This window comes from Magallana gigas, chromosome 5, assembly GCF_963853765.1.
Source record: "Magallana gigas chromosome 5, xbMagGiga1.1, whole genome shotgun sequence".
NCBI lineage: Eukaryota > Metazoa > Mollusca > Bivalvia > Ostreida > Ostreidae > Magallana > Magallana gigas.
In genome coordinates, this window is record NC_088857.1 from 38,002,324 (window position 1) to 38,021,611 (window position 19,288).

At 36.3% G+C, this 19,288-nt stretch overlaps 2 protein-coding genes across 2 annotated transcripts; both read left to right on the forward strand.

Moving 5' to 3' along the window:
- The first annotated feature begins 661 nt into the window (after window positions 1–661).
- On the forward strand, window positions 662–4,202 carry LOC105348567 (uncharacterized). The gene is made up of 4 exons (XM_011458052.4): window positions 662–852; window positions 1,255–1,632; window positions 3,304–3,808; window positions 3,930–4,202. The coding sequence occupies exons 2-3, from the start codon at window positions 1,260–1,262 to the stop codon at window positions 3,510–3,512; spliced, it is 582 nt and encodes a 193-aa protein (XP_011456354.3). The 5' UTR covers window positions 662–852; window positions 1,255–1,259; the 3' UTR covers window positions 3,513–3,808; window positions 3,930–4,202.
- A 2,733-nt stretch (window positions 4,203–6,935) lies between these two features.
- Window positions 6,936–10,660, forward strand: LOC105348568 (uncharacterized). The gene is made up of 4 exons (XM_034466941.2): window positions 6,936–7,093; window positions 7,352–7,740; window positions 9,711–10,335; window positions 10,452–10,660. The coding sequence occupies exons 2-3, from the start codon at window positions 7,368–7,370 to the stop codon at window positions 9,932–9,934; spliced, it is 597 nt and encodes a 198-aa protein (XP_034322832.2). The 5' UTR covers window positions 6,936–7,093; window positions 7,352–7,367; the 3' UTR covers window positions 9,935–10,335; window positions 10,452–10,660.
- The last annotated feature ends 8,628 nt before the right edge of the window (window positions 10,661–19,288 follow it).

The following is a 19,288-nucleotide window of genomic DNA, read 5'->3' on the forward strand; positions in this document are numbered from 1 at the left end:
TTGGGGGGATTACGTCAGATTGTGTCTGTAATAAGGTCTTACGTCAGCGGGTGTCCGGGAGACATATTGACTGTGTAGATCTAGGTGTAGATCTCTTCATAGGCTGGGTACAATGTACCAGTGGAATCATTTTGCTTTTATCTCTTTTTGTGTTTTGTCTAGTTGATTTTATCGATAAGTCCTTAGGGGAAATGATGATTTAGAAAAAAAACCAACATCACAATGGAAAATATTTGACGTCGATTAAGACAGTCTTGATTTGTTTGTTTGTTTTTTCAATAGAACAAATGTTAAACACCTGCTTGGGCCATAATTGATTTGATTATCTGAATAAACATGAACAAAACCCCAGTTATTTCATTCAGTGTAATGAATGTGCGTTTTATAATTAAAAAAGTAAAGAAAATGATGTCAAGCAAAAGAAATTACATATTAAGTAAAGGCTGAATTGAATCTGTTCTTTATGTAGGAAAAAAAGGTCATTTGGGTATACTTAACTTTATTAACCACATGTACAAGCATCTAAAAAAAATCTTGTTTAAAAGACATATTTAGCATAAGGCCAATGGCCTCTCTCTCTCTCTCTCTCTCTCTCTCTCTCTCTCTCTCGGGGGGGGGGGGGGGGTAATTTTTTTATTTTAAGCGTTAAGGGCGAACGAGATATAAATAGATTTGGTATTTCCCTACCCGCTTCTCATTGGACGAGAGCTTATCGGTGGGTGGAGCAAAAAGCCCTTTACCGTGCAGACGGCGATCATGTTTCAACTTGTCGCGAAATCATCCGCATAGCTTGTAACACGTGAATAAATTCAAAATACGTTTCTTGAGCAGAGGAATATTTGCACCTCATATGTAAGTATCTTAATTTATTCTTTTTCAAATATTAGGGGTTTTCTTTTTAATTGTAGAAATGACATAAAAGATTATAATCATTTATTTGAATCTTTACAATTTTTTGGTATGCCCTTTTTTGTAAACCTCAATATCAATTAAGTTTATGAGTAACTCCAGAAAAACTAATTAATGAGGCGTCAACAACCAATCTCGATAATTAACCATCCGTATAAAACAATATAAAACCAACTGCAATAGCTGTCAAAAGCCTCAATTAAAAGATTATCGCAATAATTAGACTACGAGTGTTCATAATTAGCGAGGGTGTCTCGCATGCAAATTAGATGTCAACATATACTATATAATGCGATCAAAATTCTATGAGCAGCACTGACAATTCACTTCACTATCTGTTTGCAGACAAGATGTGCACTCTCGAGGAATATTACGACATTGATTCCGAGAAGTGTATCCCATGCTCCGAGTGTTCTACAGAGGATTCAGTGCTGATGAAATGTTCGTACTTTGCCGACGCCCTGTGTAAAACGGACCTTCTTAAAGGGTTTGCGTTGCTCTCCAATCCTGCCCCTCAATCCTCGCAGGTGTCCCGGGGGTCGGGGACTGTAGCCGTGGAGGTTCTACCAGATGATTGGACGTCCAACATTAACCCCACCGTCCTGATGGTGTCCGGATGTCTCTGTATTGTGTCCCTGGTGGTCGTGGTTTTCCTGATCTCCTTCCGTCTGTGGAAAAAATATTGGAGACCAAGAAAAGAGAAAGTTATTTACCTCACTAGATGTAAGATTTTTAAAATTAATCTTTCTAAGTTTTCCTGTTCTCTTTAATTCTTTATATCAAACAAAGGAGCATGTTCTAGGATAGATGGTTTATGTTTATAATTATTCATGATACACAGCCCCAGTATTCTGATAAGCAAATAGTTTTTCTTTGAAAATTGTAAAATGAGAAAATCTTTCTAGAACTTGATGAAATATTCGGGTTGAATTTCACAGACGAGTCACGCCAGTGTGTTTTTGAGACTGGGGAGTTTGAAATATACCATCATGTAAACCATCATATGGCACATTCCTGCATTTAGTTACCGAATTAAAGAACAATATACGAAAAATTTATAATCCTTAGCAGTTGATGAAATTACAGTTTAACCTCAAGTCAAATGTTGGTCACGAAAAAATATGTGCAATTAGTCACCTACATTGGTCTCGCAAAAAGTAACGTAACTGATCGCGGTTAAACGAAAAAAAAAGTCGGTATAATGTGTTTGAAGTGAAATTGTTATATTGTACAGCCACACTATCCGTCTAAACTGAATTACCAGCATGACTTTTATCACGATGGTAAATTAGAAATCACGGGGCAGGCGACACAAGCACGCTGGTGTCCATTGTTCCAATAGACCAGAATGTCGTCTGCCACCCAATATTACGTCACTCCGTTGACTTCCATTATCACTTTCATATGTTTGACATGACTCTGTAGCTATTGTTATGGAAAGTCCGTCTTGTTCGTTGACAATGGAAATCGGTGATTCAAAGGTTCCTCCATATAGCACTAGATCTCGCATTCTTATGCTAAAAGTACAAATATAAGTGTAGAGATATTGAAATAATTTAAATAATTTGATTTTCTTACCTGATTCCAACTATGTAAACTTATTCTAAAATAGTTCATAAGCTTCTATAGATATTCTGCATGAGTGTAATATATTGATATTTCACGTGTATCAATTTTTGAATTATCATCTGTCAAACCAATATTGGCATGCGGAAAGTCAATTCAAAGGAAATTACCTAAATTTTCTTAATACAGTAATTTTGATTTCCTTGTCAATCATAAACCGCAAAACTCTAAAAACGTCAATTGATATGAGAGAGAGAGAGAGAGAGAGAGAGAGAGAGAGAGAGAGAGAGAGAGAGAGAGAGAGAGAGAGGAGAGAGAGAGAGAGAGACTTAACACCTCTCTAAATTCCCCCACATCGTTCTTTGTCGTATGAATATTCATTTCTGTTCTTTAAAACTCAAATGATAATAAAGTTTTTCTCAATATGATGCATTCAAATTCATGTAGCCCATTAGACCCGAGGGTCACTGGTTTTTATCCCACAGTAGGCATCCCTCAGAGCGCGAGCTTGAATTGAAAGCGACAAGGAGTAAGGTGTGAGTGAACTGGACCACCGGATAGATAATACCATCCGCCTCAGACACGGTCGTTGACCAAACAATCTGACAACTTGACTGCCCAAAAACTGGTGTTGCTAATCTCCGTGATGTCCGCCTGAAATTGTCACTCGACAAAAAATGAGACACATTCTTTGAAACAGCGTTCTAATTGATATACATTTGCCACCCAAATTGCCAAATATTTCCTCATTTCTTCGCTTATTGATGAGGAAAGACTTGGTATAAATATCTCCATAAAATATTCTCACAAAACTCCTTTCTTTTTCAGCATATGTTGGATACCAAGACCCGGAAGAGGGTGACGAACCTCGATATCAACCCCTACCCTCGCGGGATCGCCTAAAGAAAACTAATTACTACAGTAGTATCTACGCCAACGACACGCTCAATATGGCGGATACACATATCTACGTCAACATGCTGAACTCCATCGATAGCGACTACTGCACCATTGACGATATCATAGAAGAACGATGAAAGAAAACAATGACAGGGTGCATACAAGTTCCAAATGTCAGTGCTAATCTATACAAGTTCTATTATAATGACGCATTACGCCTAACGACGCTTTACTTATGACGCCACTTAGATGACGCAATGTCGACAAAAACTAGAAAAGGCAGAGTGACGCCAAATTGTACTGAAAAATACACAAGATGGGACAAGGATATTGATATAAATCAAATCCTATAACAACAACAGACTTGAATCCGCTGCACGCTCCCAAGGCCGAATCAGAGGCCATATATCTTCTTCGAGGAATATTAAACTTGGTATGTTGATCACGTTATAAACATGCTGTAATTCAGCGAATTTTGTAATTTTCATAGAGATTTACGTTCTTGCCAATATCAAGCCAAATTTTTAACGTGTTTCTGGTTTTCTTTCTTGCAGGATTCGTGTTGGCATCGGAGATGTTATTCCCTTTTTGAAGAAACGTTTTCCCCAAGGAATTCGAGGAATGGTTCATACCCACACATGCATGGAGATTTTATCAAATCTATATGGAGTGAATATACATTTGTGCGATAATTTTAAACTGTTACAGCCAATGGCCGTAAAAAAAATTGATTTGTAAATACAATCATCAACAATTATGTGTCATTTGTGTATATATTGTATTTACTAATTTATTTCATAATTAAATTATCAAAATATTGAAACATTTTCATACTTAATATATTAGTTCTTTAAAAAAAATGTCTGGGTCACACCAAAGAATTACCTCTGTTGGATCAATTGGTTTGTGGATCAGAATGGTTTTAGAGGGGACCGGGTAGGGTTTAGACCCCCTCCCCTGGACAATCCACCAAAATTCTTAAATTTAATGGTAAAATGGTAAAATTACTAAAAACAGGCCATGGAACCCCTCATCAAACATAGATATCACTCGGACCTCCACCCTCCTCCTTGAACCAATTATGGATCCACAAATCAGAAACCTCAATTTATCCATAAATATAATATAATGGGTTATGAAGAAAAATGAATGAAATCGGCTTTAACTACTATATAAGTGTATCATTATCCAAATCTTTATCCTATATTTTATGCTGTGAGCATCAATTACTGTATACACCCCTTTAATTGTAACAATGTTAGTTCAACAAAAGGGTGTCAAAGACCCGATGTACCTATAGTACCTACATGATCGTTTTATGTTGTAATCACCGTCTTAGGGTGATGGAGAAATTGGAGAAGGCGCTGTCGTTTTGCGATCATGAGTTATTCCTCTTTGTGAGACTTAGCTGGAAGGTTCACGAACCTAGGCAATCGATGATGTAGCGCCTAGGAACATCTGATCTTAGGACATCTTAACCTTTTCAGAACATTGCTGTTTCTTCACATGTACATACTTGATGATATTTCATCGACAAAATTAGTCGATGATACATTTACTCGATAAACATTCATTAATAACATGGTGACATCAGAATATTTCAATCGGAATATAATATATCTGGCGAAATGGAGTTTGTAGATATTTAAGAAAATACAATTATTATGCAAATTATATCGATTTATATCAACCGAGCAGCAGATCATTCTTTAATTCAGCATTCAAATTGATGTTTTAGCGGGTTTTAAAACTAATGAATTGAGGGTTGTGAAAAATAACTTAAATTCAAAGTAATCTATTACAATGAAGATAATAATGTTACATGTACAAATCTCAAGTTTATTTTCAAATAAAAAATATGGTAAACTTATTGAAGAAAAAACCCAAATCGATTATTCAGAACTCGGGTCAATGTATTCGACAATGGGATGTTTCATTTCGTTTCTATCGACATATGTCAAGGTTGCAGATACAGTGTATGCCCCACACGAACCGAAACGGAATGGATTTGATTATTGAGATGAGAACCCCGAATTTTATAAGGACCTTGTGTTCAGGCTCGTGCTTCAGAATGATGTGGTACAAAATAAAGATAATAGATGTATCCTCTACAAGCTTTGGAACATTGTAACCAACCCTACAAAGAAGATGGTTTAATCAGGGAGGGAGTTTATGAAGAAGAAGAAGAAGAAGAAGAAGAAGAAGAAGAAATTATCCATGTAATTCATCAGCGGATATAAAAAATCCTTGGAAATGGTCTGCTCATATCATTTAGAAAAGGGCATCAAAACAACAGAGAATCCACGAAATAGTTGTAAACTGCTTACAAAATTAGAATAAATTTTCAAAGTGCCTTATAGTTTATTGAGGTTTTAGCCGGGTCCTAAATATTAAAACACTCTATCACTAAGATGTTCCTAGAACATATTGTCTGATGCTAGATGAATGATTAAATTTCGGCATCTCTGTGTTCTTTAAAAAATGATTACCGAGTTCAACCTGTGGTGTTATAATTATCAATTATACATGTACAATATGATTTAACTTCTGTTAACATCTCACCATAAGGTATAAGGTACTAAACCTGCGGAAATACTATGTGCACTTGTTTGTTTGTGTACTTGTGTCCTGTGAAGAGATAAGGACAGTCAAAGGCGGCCGCCCTGCCGCAGGGACACAGCTGTACAGTAAAATTAATCCACCAATGTGTTTTTCCGACAAATTGAATTGAGGCGGATTATGTCAGATTGTGTTGGTTAATCAGATATTACACCAGCGGGTGTCCAGAAGACAATATTGACTGTGTAGGTCTTTACAACTAAAACGACTTTGATCATTTATCTATGTAAATATCTATATTGTCCCTGAATAGCTTCAATTACCAACATATCTTAGGAAATTATTGATTCCTTTGTGTAGTTATAGAACACTTTTAACTCGGACTCACTTAAATTGTAGAAAAATAAACTTTTAAAGCCTTAGAGTTGTTTTTAATATCTGAATAAAGATATTTTAATTTGATTCTATGTTGTTGATTGTGTTATTACGAATCATCCGTCATATTCCTTTCACCGATATTTTCCCAGTTATGTGTTGAAATGAACTGGATGATTTATGCACCAAAATTAAAATAAAATTGATACGGGCGGATGTGTCAAAGCAATCTTGACAGGCCCTGATATTTATTATCAACACCAAAATTCTGAATCATCTGATAATATACACCAAAAAATGGCAAGTTGTATGAACTACACACAACAAGTATTTTACGGGGTTTTTTTCAGTTTCTTTATCTCAGCTTTCGTAATTTTGCTGCATATATTTTTGTTATTCTCAGATTTTCAACTCATTCTGATAACATCATCCTAATAATATTCAATTTCATTTATATCATTAAAGTTATAAAAATCTGGACGCTACGTTTTTTTTTTTCTGCATCATGTGTTTAAACACGATTTTATCTTGTCTATTCGAAGACGATAAAAATAGCCTCGAAATTTTCCCAGGCCAATTTGATTGGTCGATAAGTGCAATGGGCGGGGCGTAGCTAGTTTCCGTAAAGTGCACTCCATTGATAATGGGATCATGTATGGACTTGTCGCTGTAAATACCTAAACAGATCACAACATGTGGACTGAATGAATGGACTGTCAGTCTTTAAAACCTGATACAGGACAGTGTGATCATCATTCTATCATTGGACTTTATCGAAACTCAAGTAAGTATTTGAAATATTATCAGTCAAAAGTTGATTTTTAAATAATTTTTTTTAACTGTCTGTGACAAAATTAAAAGGATCGTCGTTTTATTGACTACGTTAGGATTACGGAGGCATTCATGTAACGTAACGTAATGATAACTGTCAGTGTGAAATGGGGGGAGCGGGTTACGGTATTAAACTATCGTACGATCCGTAAAATGCAGTAAGCCAATGTGATGAATATTAATGAAAGTCATTTATCATTACAATTTTCAGGAGCAAAGTTCCCAAAATGTGTAAGAAGAATGAATATTACGACATTGACACTACCGAATGTCTGCCCTGTTCAGAATGTCCAAAGGGGGACAAGATTCTCTTGGAGTGTTCTTATTTTGGAGACACTTTGTGCGAAAAAGATGTATTAGCCGGATTTCAAATCGCGCCCTACCCCACTCCCGGTACCCCTTCGCCTGTGACCCGGGGGGCGGGGACCGTGGCCGTCGAGGTGCTGCCTGAGGACTGGACCACCAGTCCCACCGTGCTCATGGTGGTCACTGCTGTCTGTTTCACCACCCTAATGGTCACAATCGTCATTGCATTGTACTGTTTCAGACGGAAAGTATGGAGCCCCAAGCAGGAAAAGGAAATATTATACCTCAGTAGACGTAAGTTTCTTTTTATACTTCACATATTAATATGGTTTGAAAAATATATCATACCATGTTGACTTCAATGGATTTGTTATGATTGACATTGATAGGAAAATGACGAGATGAGCATTTAATCACTGTGTTGAAGAATTTTTTACAAGAGCGTTACACTAATTTATAAAATTATGTTTTCTTGTCTTCATTGTATATGTTTATCTAGTAAAAATGTATTGAACTTTGCTGTCAGATCAAAGTCTCATACATGTGTCCGTTGTCACAGTTTTCTTTATTTCAACATTCTAAAAAGTGTGTTCTAAAGAATGGAAAAGACTAAGAAACAAAACACAGGGGGTATCCCTAACACCCAATAAAATGTTTGGTTAATCAAGGCAGCTGATGGAGAAAGTGATAAGCATTTTTCTCTGAAATAAAACCTCTCTCTTACACGGATCACGACGCGCAAATTACGTTGCATGCGTGATTTTCGCAGACGGTTACCCGCATAACAAAAAGTGAAATTTTACGAATGATTGCAAAGATATTAAATTTCTAACCTTTTCCCCAGAGACAAATGTTTTATCTGATGAGTGAGGCCTACCATTTAGCGCCCTGGGTTATTTGCAAGTCCATTTCATTTAATGTGGGATCCCACAAAATTAACGTTCCAAAGACTTGACGAGTATTGTCTTCACAAATATATCACTGCATTTTTCCTGCTAAATCTGTTGAAAATCTTGTAATTAACAACCAAATTTGTTTGCTATGGCAATGAAGGAATTCAACAGACCATAAACCCTCTTTTTCTTTTCCCAGCGTTTTACCCTATCAACACAATGTGTGCGAATTTCATTATCACATAGACATGCCAAGTAACATATCTGTTGTTACAACAGTACGTGATAAAGTTAGTACCTATTAGTACTCGACATGGCTGACGCCGGGCCAGTATTGTTCAATAAAAGTGCCACATTCTTTTCTTGTCACTTTGCGACTTAAATCTAATAAGTCTATAACAACTCAATTCTGTCAGTTATTTTTCCTTGTTTAGATTACGTGTCTCCACTATAATGTAATCTTTCGATATTTTTATAAGCTTCAAAGTGCTTGTCAAGCAAAAATTGGACTAGATCTAAGTATTATTCATTCATTACCCGTAAACATTCAATTAGATTTTAGACTCGGTTCCCTCACTTCTAAATCCTACCCGTTGGTACATTGGTACCAGGACTGTTATCAATATAAATACATTAGGATCTACATTAAAAACCCATTTTCAAAGCCAATGGTTGACAACCGTATACCTATAAATTATAGAATTTTTCTCTACATACACATATATCCTTGAATTAGATAAGAATGTAAAAAGCCTTTTTCTTTTGTATACAATAATAAAAGATATACCTGGAAGCGTACAAATATTTTCATTTCTTAAATATTCTTCAGTGCATTTGGCGGAAAATATATACATCATGAATTCTTCCTCCACATTGCTATTTCCATTTCACTGCGGGGTACAGTGGATAAAAAAATAGGTGCTCGAGACTGAATGAAAAGATTTGAATGAAAGACCGCACAGACCCACCATATAGATAATTCCATCTATCTCAAGACATTGTCATTGCATTAAGAGCCCATTCTATCAGCTCAACTATACTTATTTCACAATTATACCCCAAAAATGACAGCAGGGTGTCACTTGAAATTGTCCCTAGTACAAAGCTAAGTGCCTGTTACGCTACACTATAAAGGCCGTTAGCGTTCAGAATTTCACCACCTAGATGTTCAGCTATTTTCGCAAGTTGTCATTCGGGTTCAACAATTCGCTTACATGGCGAATTTCGACAAGAATTTAACATGTTTAACAAGAAACAACAAATCTTACAAAAATGTCTCTGTTGTTTTTTAAGATACGCCAAACTTAAAAAGAAAACTTTTAAAGAAAACTTTTAAAGAAAATTTAAATTTATTTTTTTCTCTCTTCACAGCCCACCCTAGACATTATCCTACTGTTGGGGAGGAGGAGAGATATCAACCCCTACCCTCGCGGGACCGGCTAAAGAAGACCAACTACTTCAGCAGCAGTATATACGCCAATGACTCTATGTTCAATATGCCTAATACTCACATCTATGTTAATATGATGGACTATGTTGACAGTGATTGCTGCAGTAATGACTATGTAGACATTGATGAACATTTAGAATCCTGAGAGCAGCGATTCAGATCGGTTTAATGTGAACTAATTGTGATATTTGGGAAGTCCTCAATGCCAAGTACTAACTGGTATACTCGGTGAAAAAATCCTAGAATTCTGTCAAATGAACAATGAAATCAGTTGTGAGAATTACTGATAAACTGCTATAAACAACCAAAGTCAACCGACAGCGAATATATATTAAACGACAATCTGTCATGACTATAGATAACTGTCATAGTGCGAAAAGTTAGTTGGCTGATTATAAATCAACTAACACTTGCAATTATAAGTGCAGCTGACAAAGGTCAATTAACAGTAAATTGATTAACTGACAAGTTGGCAGCGACCAGTTCAACTGACCAGTGGCTAAGCAGCAAGAGTTGAGCAGTAATGAACTGCCAATATAGTTGCAGGTAAATATCTATAGCAACAATGCTATAATCAATATTCAATATTGTTTTGTCATTTTGATAGTAAATGATCAATTTTATTTCTATCTCTAATGTTACTTTATTTTTTTTATTTTCAGCGCTTGCCTTTCATACTCTACACTTTACGGAAGAGCTTCTGATTTTCCGGGTGGATTTTATCCCAAACAAATTCTAGTCAAAGAATAAAGTTTCTTCACTTTGTTGTACATGTAACATCAATGTGTTGTACTCTTGGAAAATATGTATGTTGTATTTATTATTAATTTATTTTTTTTTTTCATTAAACCAGATGTTTTTAAACTTGAAACTCTAGTTGTCATTTTGTATTCTGAAAAGCTAAAGAGTGAACAAAAGTCGAATCAGCGACCAACATAACTATGTACACATAGGAAAAGCTTTAACTTAGGAAATATTCAGTCAAATGTGGATCGGGTATGAACATGTATAATAGTACCACAACCGCAAATAATTGTACGGAACAAAGAATTTAGAAGCACAAAAAACGTTAGATAACGGCGGGAATTCGTTTATTTGGATTGTCATTGTGTAAAGTCGTTGCAGCCACCGTGTATCACCTGCCCGAACAAGGGGGGTAGCGTTGTCCCTTACAATGAACAACAGACGCGTGCATTGACAGATGGCGCGATAGCGACACGCATCGTCACAGAACTTCAATCGAAAACTCCGCCGCTCTATTTCTATATTTGACGGTGGCTTTAATTCATATCTGAAAGACATGAAAAATTTTAAACATTTGAATAAAGGATCCACATGTCCCGTTATCGATTTTTTCCACCAAAATGAAATCATCTGCTCGCTAGCACCTAACGGCTAGCGGAAAGTTGAAGTGTCGTTTGATAACGCTCACCTGCATTTAAGGGTCTGTGTCATGTTAATGGACGCGTGGCCCCGATTAAAACACCCCTTGTTCTTATTTGTTTAACTTGCGCTCTTTCAACTTTACTGGTTTGAACAAATGAATTAGTTTCTCTGCATAAATATTGGCATCCAACAGTGCCCTCACCCTTTCTTGTAGAAGCAGATAAACTTGAAGTCAAGCCGATCATTTGCCGACTTTTGAAACTCGGAAACAAACAGAATTTCTGATAAAATCACATGCAACTCGAAGAGTAAGCGTTTTTGCAATAACTTGCCAAAATAGACAAATCGCAAAGCTGATAACAGACGATAAGGATACGTTTCTAGGGAGAACGTCATATTCTCTGGAAGTTTGATAAACGCTTTTCAGCACCTGGTACGAGCGCTACTGCGTTTTTTGTCGAAAAAACGACACTGCTTATCAATATTTATTTGCCTCATCAAATGCAAATCTTTGAGGTTCAGCAATTGCGCATGCTCTAGCATCAGTTTGACTTTTCTTATCTCCTTCGCTGAAGATCACAGGGATGATATAAATTGATAAGAGAAAATTTAAGATAAAATAAATGATTTTATCTCATGTCTAAGTATAAACTTATGGCTCAGGATTAGTTTGGGAGTTAAAAACTATGCTTATCTTAATTGCAAAAACACTGACAGATGTTTACTTTTATCAGCAGTTGAGGCAGTACACTATACACTTGTTTTTGTCCAGTCATCTTTAATTAAATGATAACGAATGCATGTAACATATCTAAAGAGGATACTTCTCCTGTTTTTCTTGACAAAGTCGCCATTTTTATTACACCTTTCCGCTGGTGATCAAGTTACCAAGTTGCAGACGATTCCTTATTAAAATTCCACAACACTAAGAACCTCAAAAGAAAGATCGTGAAATTGATACAATTGATAATGGTTTTGCTATTTTTCATTTTTTCACAACCCGTTTTGTCAATGAGGGTGGTTTGTATAGGCAGGATAAGCAGGGGAGTATCAGCGGCGAATGTATAGTCCCAAGGAGTCCGAACGGAAACGCCGCCGGAAGTACTGAGGACTGCATTGTTGCGGGAGGAACAAGGGGATTAAATGGTTTGAATAACATTGTGTTTGAGCGAAAAATACTTTTAATAACATAAGAGGATTTTGTGATAATGGTCAGGACGCCCTCTTGTTAGTAGAGCCCCTCTCTTGGTAGCGGTGTGGTCCCTTATAAAGTGGATGTTGCGTAGTCGGTAATGAACCGAGCGCTTTGCAATGATTCCCACTATATACATTTTAAAATAAGGTGCAATGGCTACTGAAATGATATTGGTATATTGTTACCTTGTGCATCTTATAAAAATAAAAAATGCTATACTCAAGGTATTTTATATATAGTTATACATAGAAACAGTTTGCTTGGCAAACTAAATAGAATTCGAAATTGTTCGAATTTGCTTGTTTAGCGTTTTGCGTAATGCAGAAGCTATTGGTTTACCCGATGTTTTGTTTGTGACAAAGGAAGAAAAATAGCACCATATGCAATCATGCAGGAAGCATCAGAAGGAAACGAACTCTTATTGGCTGCCGATTCGTGCGTGTTATACCCGATTTCCGGGTTCTTTTCTGACGCTCTTTATTCGCAAAGAAGGAAGCTAAAAAGCGTCCTTGTGTTTTTATCATGTCAACAGTGTCAATAAACATAAGGGGCTCTTTGTTCTTTTTTGGGACTCTAAATACCCCCCCCCCCAAAAAAAAAATAAGCTTTTAAAATTTAGTTTGAAAAGTATCTTTTGTGCAAGCTGCACCTGACGCATATCTTAGTTTTTACCTCTATTCAGTTTTGCTTTTAATAAAAGTTTTAGGAAGCGATACGTTTATTTTCTGTATATTAAGATTACGCGATATAGTAGGTAACACTAATATCAGGCAGATCACATTGCCGAGAAAATATATCGTGTAACCGACTGCATAAAGATGCAGCGGTGCTGCTAATTTACGAAATATGATATTCAGTTAATCAAATGAAAAACTGTATCTAAATAGAATTGCAATTTTTATTTACATAACTCCGTTTCTAAGTTGACGATATTATCCCGAACCTACTGGGCCCAACAATGGGTTCTTATATTACCTATACATACGGGCAGGCGGTGAATACCAAACAACACCTAACACCGTCTGAATTTGGTATAGAAATTGAATAAATTAAACTTAAAAGTCAAAATGTTAAATTTGGCAGTTTTGCCAAATTGTAGTTATCAAATATGCTTCATCATTTTGCACATGTAGCTTTCGAATTTAAAAAAAACCCCGACCAATTTGATTAGTAAGTTGTTGGCGCAATTTCAACACACAATAATTTATAATATATTATATACATATTTTCACATGCAAACGTGTAAATAAACTGCTAGTGTAAAATTAAGCAAATATAGTTCCATTATTTGGTTGTCCGTTATTCTACGTAGGAAAAGCGATGTCTACGTTACAGCTATGTTTTTGAATTATTCGATTGATTAGGACAGTACAATGATTTCTAGTCCATTAAGCTGTCTGTAAACACCAGTCTCTCCACGGGGGGTTTCTTTGATAACACTACCCGGCGTATTCTAAAGGTTTCATCATGTCTATATGAGGACAACCGCATGAAAATCAAACGAGATTCTCTCACCCGATAAAAATGAAATCTTCAGTGTGGAGATTACATAATCTTCAGAAAAGACCAAGAAAGAGACAGCCTCACAGCAAGAAAATCACCTGTTGCCGATCATTAAAACGCAGCGCTTGATTGCCGGGGTGGGGACCGAGAAGAAAAGACGCGTAAACCCAATGATTGGGGGGTTGTAATTTGACCCACTCATCATCAATTAAAGGGAAATATGGATGAATTCCTGTTGACTGACCTTATAATATCTCACCTCTGTGTGTGTTTATCCACCCCATTTACCTCTTCCCCGCAAACGAGGTTTTCGTTATTTTCGATAATTGGATAATCCCATGCATTGGGCACATTTAATGTTTAATGGGGTCCCCTTTTTTTTCTTTTTTTCCTTCTTGCTGAATAGCGACATTCATTGAGTAATCATTTTGCAGCGCTGGCAGTATACAGAGTCAACGAGTTCTCAACCACTGGCACACCTTTTATTTGGCATGGGATCTTAGAACACCCAAGTATATTTTCTTCTTTTCATCGGGAAGAGCTATATCTGTACTAAACATAAATGTGTACTTGCATTCTATTCTTCTATTCGCCATTAAATCACTAACCGCATCGTTACTATGCCAGTACATTTGCCATGCACAGTGCACATTTTCGCTACAGTGTAACAGTTTTTTGCAAAATGGTGACTAATAAGCCTGGAAAAACGACTTCCGGACAAACTCAAGCCAGCCAATTAGTGATTTCTCCGCGAAAATGTCTCTTTTTTTTTTTATCTCAAGCCTCATCGACATATTTTTCGGTATTTGCATGACAAGGTAATTGGTTGTGTGTAGCAGGGGTGGGTATTTGCCACAAACAAACTGCTTATCAGTTCCTCTGATGTCAACTAAGTGGATGAATTAGACAATTATCTATCTATTCCCATAATTCCCCTGTCAGATGGCCGTCCCTTCATCGATGTTTAGTCACCAATGTCCGGTAAATGCCAAATGGTTGTCTCGTGTGATAAAACTCAACTATTACGAACTATTGCAGGTATATCTCAGTTCTGGACATGTCTCTAATGTTTCGGTGACTAAAAGTTATTTGCTCACTATATACCAAATCTTTTTCAAGTACAAAAATACTAGTTACAGAAAGTATTTTCTCCTGACTTCTATTCTGTTGTTGTTGTTATTATCATCACATTAATGTAAGAATAATCATATGTAATATACATGAATGTAATATTCAGTTCCTGTTTAAATAAAAATCATGCTGGCAATTATACAACAATGCATGTCTAAAGTACTTGTAATCTTGGTTGCAACATTGCGTAAACGTTGTCCAAATGGTCTCAAGTTTTTTATTCCAATATAACTTAACAATAAAATAACACCGTTGCAGACACCAATGAAAGATTAATAAATATGGCATGGAATAGGTTAGAATACGATTTCAGTGTCACAATTGGTACCAAGGAAAAGATATAAAACCATTGCAAGCACCACTAAAAATCATTAACCAATATAAAAAAAAGATCAAATCAAAGACCAATTTCAACTCAATTTAAGCCCATAGTAAAAGATAACTTGACAAAATATCACCATTGCAAACACCATTGAAAATACATGTACAACTAATGAACATTGAAAAGAAAGATTAAATTTCAATAGGTGTCTCACTTTGGGACCAAGAGAGTTCCTTGTGGGGTGGGGGGGGGGGGCACTCATCAGTCAAGACTACGACTAATCCAAGGTCGGACACATATCCTCCTGATAGACAAATGGTCAAAGGTCCCTCCATTTGGCGAAGGTAACGAGTGGGTATATGTTGTGATAAATGACATGATTATAGTCCCTGCGATCCGTCATTTCGGCCCGACAGCCATAAAATCGCCATTACACACAGACAAACCATTGGCTTACCCCTCGTCTAGCGGGACGTCTGTGATTAAAATACGATTAAACTGAATTTACGGCTCCAGAGATCAGTGGGGTTGATTGCGACGAGAGAGACTGTTTGGTCTATTGTTAAGGTTCTGTTTGTTTTGAAGATTTTTATGGTTCCCCTCTATCTTGTTTCTGTTTGTGATGATGTATCGGTATCGGCGTTGTTATATGAATTAATAACTTCATTTTACTCGAACCGCTGTCAATATCCAACCGAGATGAAAGGTCATATGAAAGAATAAAAAAGAGAGATTGCAATCTTTTATTTTAGCGACAGCAAAATCCTTGATTCAAATTACATATTTTGTACACGCAACATAAACTCCTTGGCAGACGACTTTTTAAACCTGAAGGTCGTAGGAGACCATTTTACCCCTCCCCGTCCGGATGTGTGTAACGTGAGGAAACAGAGGGACTTTGTGTTTTGCACACTTTTTCAGGGGGTAACAACAACGTTATCGAATTAACACCCGTAACGTCTACGAATGATGTCACCAAAACAGTCAAAATTGTCACGCAATTTGTGTAATTCATATAGATTGTGTATTGCCTAAATGCTATGAGTTGATACTAACAGTCGGCAAGAAAGAAAGACCCTTTGTAAATGATTGAGAGAGAGAGGAAAGAGAGCGATTTTGATGTATAAAACCGACACATCTCAATACATTGAAAAATGTGTGTTAAAAAATAGAGAATAATCTTTTTGTAAAAGAACGATTTTGATGTTTTAAAAGTGAAGAACTTATCTTCATAAAAAAAAGAACAAATTTCTTCGTAAATTTCCCACAGTCCATATCTTGTGATAAAAAGCGCATGTAATGATGATGTCAGTTTGCGGTTGAATTTATTTTTTGAGAAATACAATGATCTAGAATTTACCTTGTCCATCAAAGTGAATTTTTCGTCTTATCTTTGACGTTCCCCAATGTGTTATGGATTGGGCAATTTTCCGTTGAGCAATCAAGGATTCATTTGACGAAGCAAATCTGATTATGGGGGTTAAATGGAATGTAGATAAGGCAATATTTATACACAAACGTTCGATAAAAAACACCGAAAATATATTCATTGTAAAAAACATTAGAAATACATGTACATGTAGACCAATTCTTAATACATTTGTCATGTTATTCCAGTTGCAATTAAAACACAGCAGTTATGCAGTTATTCCACAACAGCAAATAGTTACATGTACTTGAAAATGATTGGTAAAAAGACCAAAGCTGTACAACAGTTGGTACAAATAAGAAGATTTTTGTTGGTTCCATTCCAAACCTCATCCGCTGACTGAGATTGTGAACAAAACACTGTCTGCAAAAACCTACCCACAATGTTATAACAGTAGACTTTTGTATATTTTGATACAAATGACACCATCTTTCCAAGTTAAGGGGTTTCTGGCCCGCTCAACTATAGAAGGTGGCGGATCAAAAGCCTTGACCTGGAAAGATGATGGGGCAAATTTACTGAAAGAATGTTCAAAGCTTTCTATAATGTGGTACTTTCTATTATAAATATTACTAAAGAAAAAATAGCTCGTCGCCCATGCATCAACAAATCAAAGAAATTCGATGGGTTATAATTTACAAATCAAAATCTTTAATTGAAGAATCTTGGGTTGGCTGACCATTTGCTGAACATTTACCGCTATCTTTATTATCCATCATTCCCCGTCCTCTGCTCGTGGGGGAACCGCCATTCGGCACGCTGTGTGCCGGGAGACAGCTGCTATATTTCACATTCGACAAAGGCAGATGTGCTGATATTTCATGACAGTGCTGATTGACGCCCGTGAAATTGGTGTCTGCGTCAAGCAGTGGTACCATCATATTCTAGTATTGCATTAGTACATTGTATCCCAATGCCGGGCTTTGTTTCACTATGACTTTGGAATTTATTGGGGGGGGGGGGGCTTTTTTAACGTAATGAACAAATTTAAATAGTACGTGCAGAATTTTTCGGTTCTAAGTACCACCTGCTGGTCTTTGCCCAGGCGACCCAGGGCAGATGTCGCGTTCCCTGCACGTGCCGACAGACTATTATTTGCAATCTGCACCTAGTATAATTAGTGGGACCAGACGTTTCAATTTCGAGGGGTGAAAAAAAATAATGGAGGACTGTTTACCCCTTAACTATAACAAGGGGTACTACCCGCTGAATACATTTCGCTGTTTATTAGTTGTAAATCCACCATCACACAATAGTTAGCGGAAATAGTAAATATTTGGTGAGGCGAGAACACAACAGGTTGCATTGAAAGTAATTTTACAAAAGGACAATTTTGCCGTATACATGTATCTATGATCTAATTTTCCAGCATTGATCAGTAAAATGTATTAAAGTTATTGAGGAAACACTTCAAATTAGTTTTGGTCGATCACAATCTAATCCGATCCGTTACTACTGAATCTGCTACCACTTCTCGAAGCGATAGCGGAATCAGAACGACTAATTTTAATTAGATTGGGTTGATCATTTTAAAACAAAAAACGTTCTTATATTCAAACAAATTTTGTAAACATCAAACTTCCTTTAAACCATTCTTGCACATTAAAACCCACAGTCTACCATATGTCGGGGCCTCAGTTTTTTCTGATGTATTCATGATGGATTCTAATTAGTAGCTTTCCAAGAAAATGTAAATGCACTTAACGATAATCGCAAAATTACTACCAGGTCGTTTCCGCCACGAAAAATGTATTTCATATAATGCTCTCGAATGCCAACTGTTGTGTCGAAACAAAAAATAACACATTATATTCATGTTCTCGTGAACACAGATAAACACTCGACAGGTGCGTCAAGAAATATTTGTGAATTAAGGACATTTTAATAATAAAGAGCAAAGCAATATCGGGGCCACCGTGTCGAGCCCGATGTGATGAGAATGACAGTGTCAATCAGTCTGCTAGACGGGCCGATTGCCGACCTCATAAACAAACAGTAAGGTCCTTTTATCTATAGGTGAGGGGCTTGATTTATACAGACTTTTAACAAGTCTAAACTTGGCAATGAAGCAATGTTTCCCTTGGAGGAACGATGTTTAAATAACGCAAAACAAATTACGGAATAAGTCAAGGATTTTACAATGTTATATGATAAGCGGCTTTTTAAACGCCCAGTGTTTTAAAGACTACTGGAAAACCCCTTCTAATTATAGATCTTGTGCAAGATACGAGATATTATGAATATTTATTAGACAACAGTACAGGTAACCAAAAAAAGTTATGAAACTACATTTTCTAATAATTTCAAAGCATATAGGCCACTCAAAACGTTACACTTGAATAACAAGATTTCCTTTTTACTTGTCTATAGTTTGTCACGATCTCTTTACGTAACGGTACCAAATATCCGGCCAGTCTGACCAACACATGTCACCATGTTCAGCGATCGTTACAATGATTTATTTAACAAATAAAAACGTTAATAAGACTCTTTAGTGATATGTCTTAAACTGTGTACTGGTCAATGTTAAAAA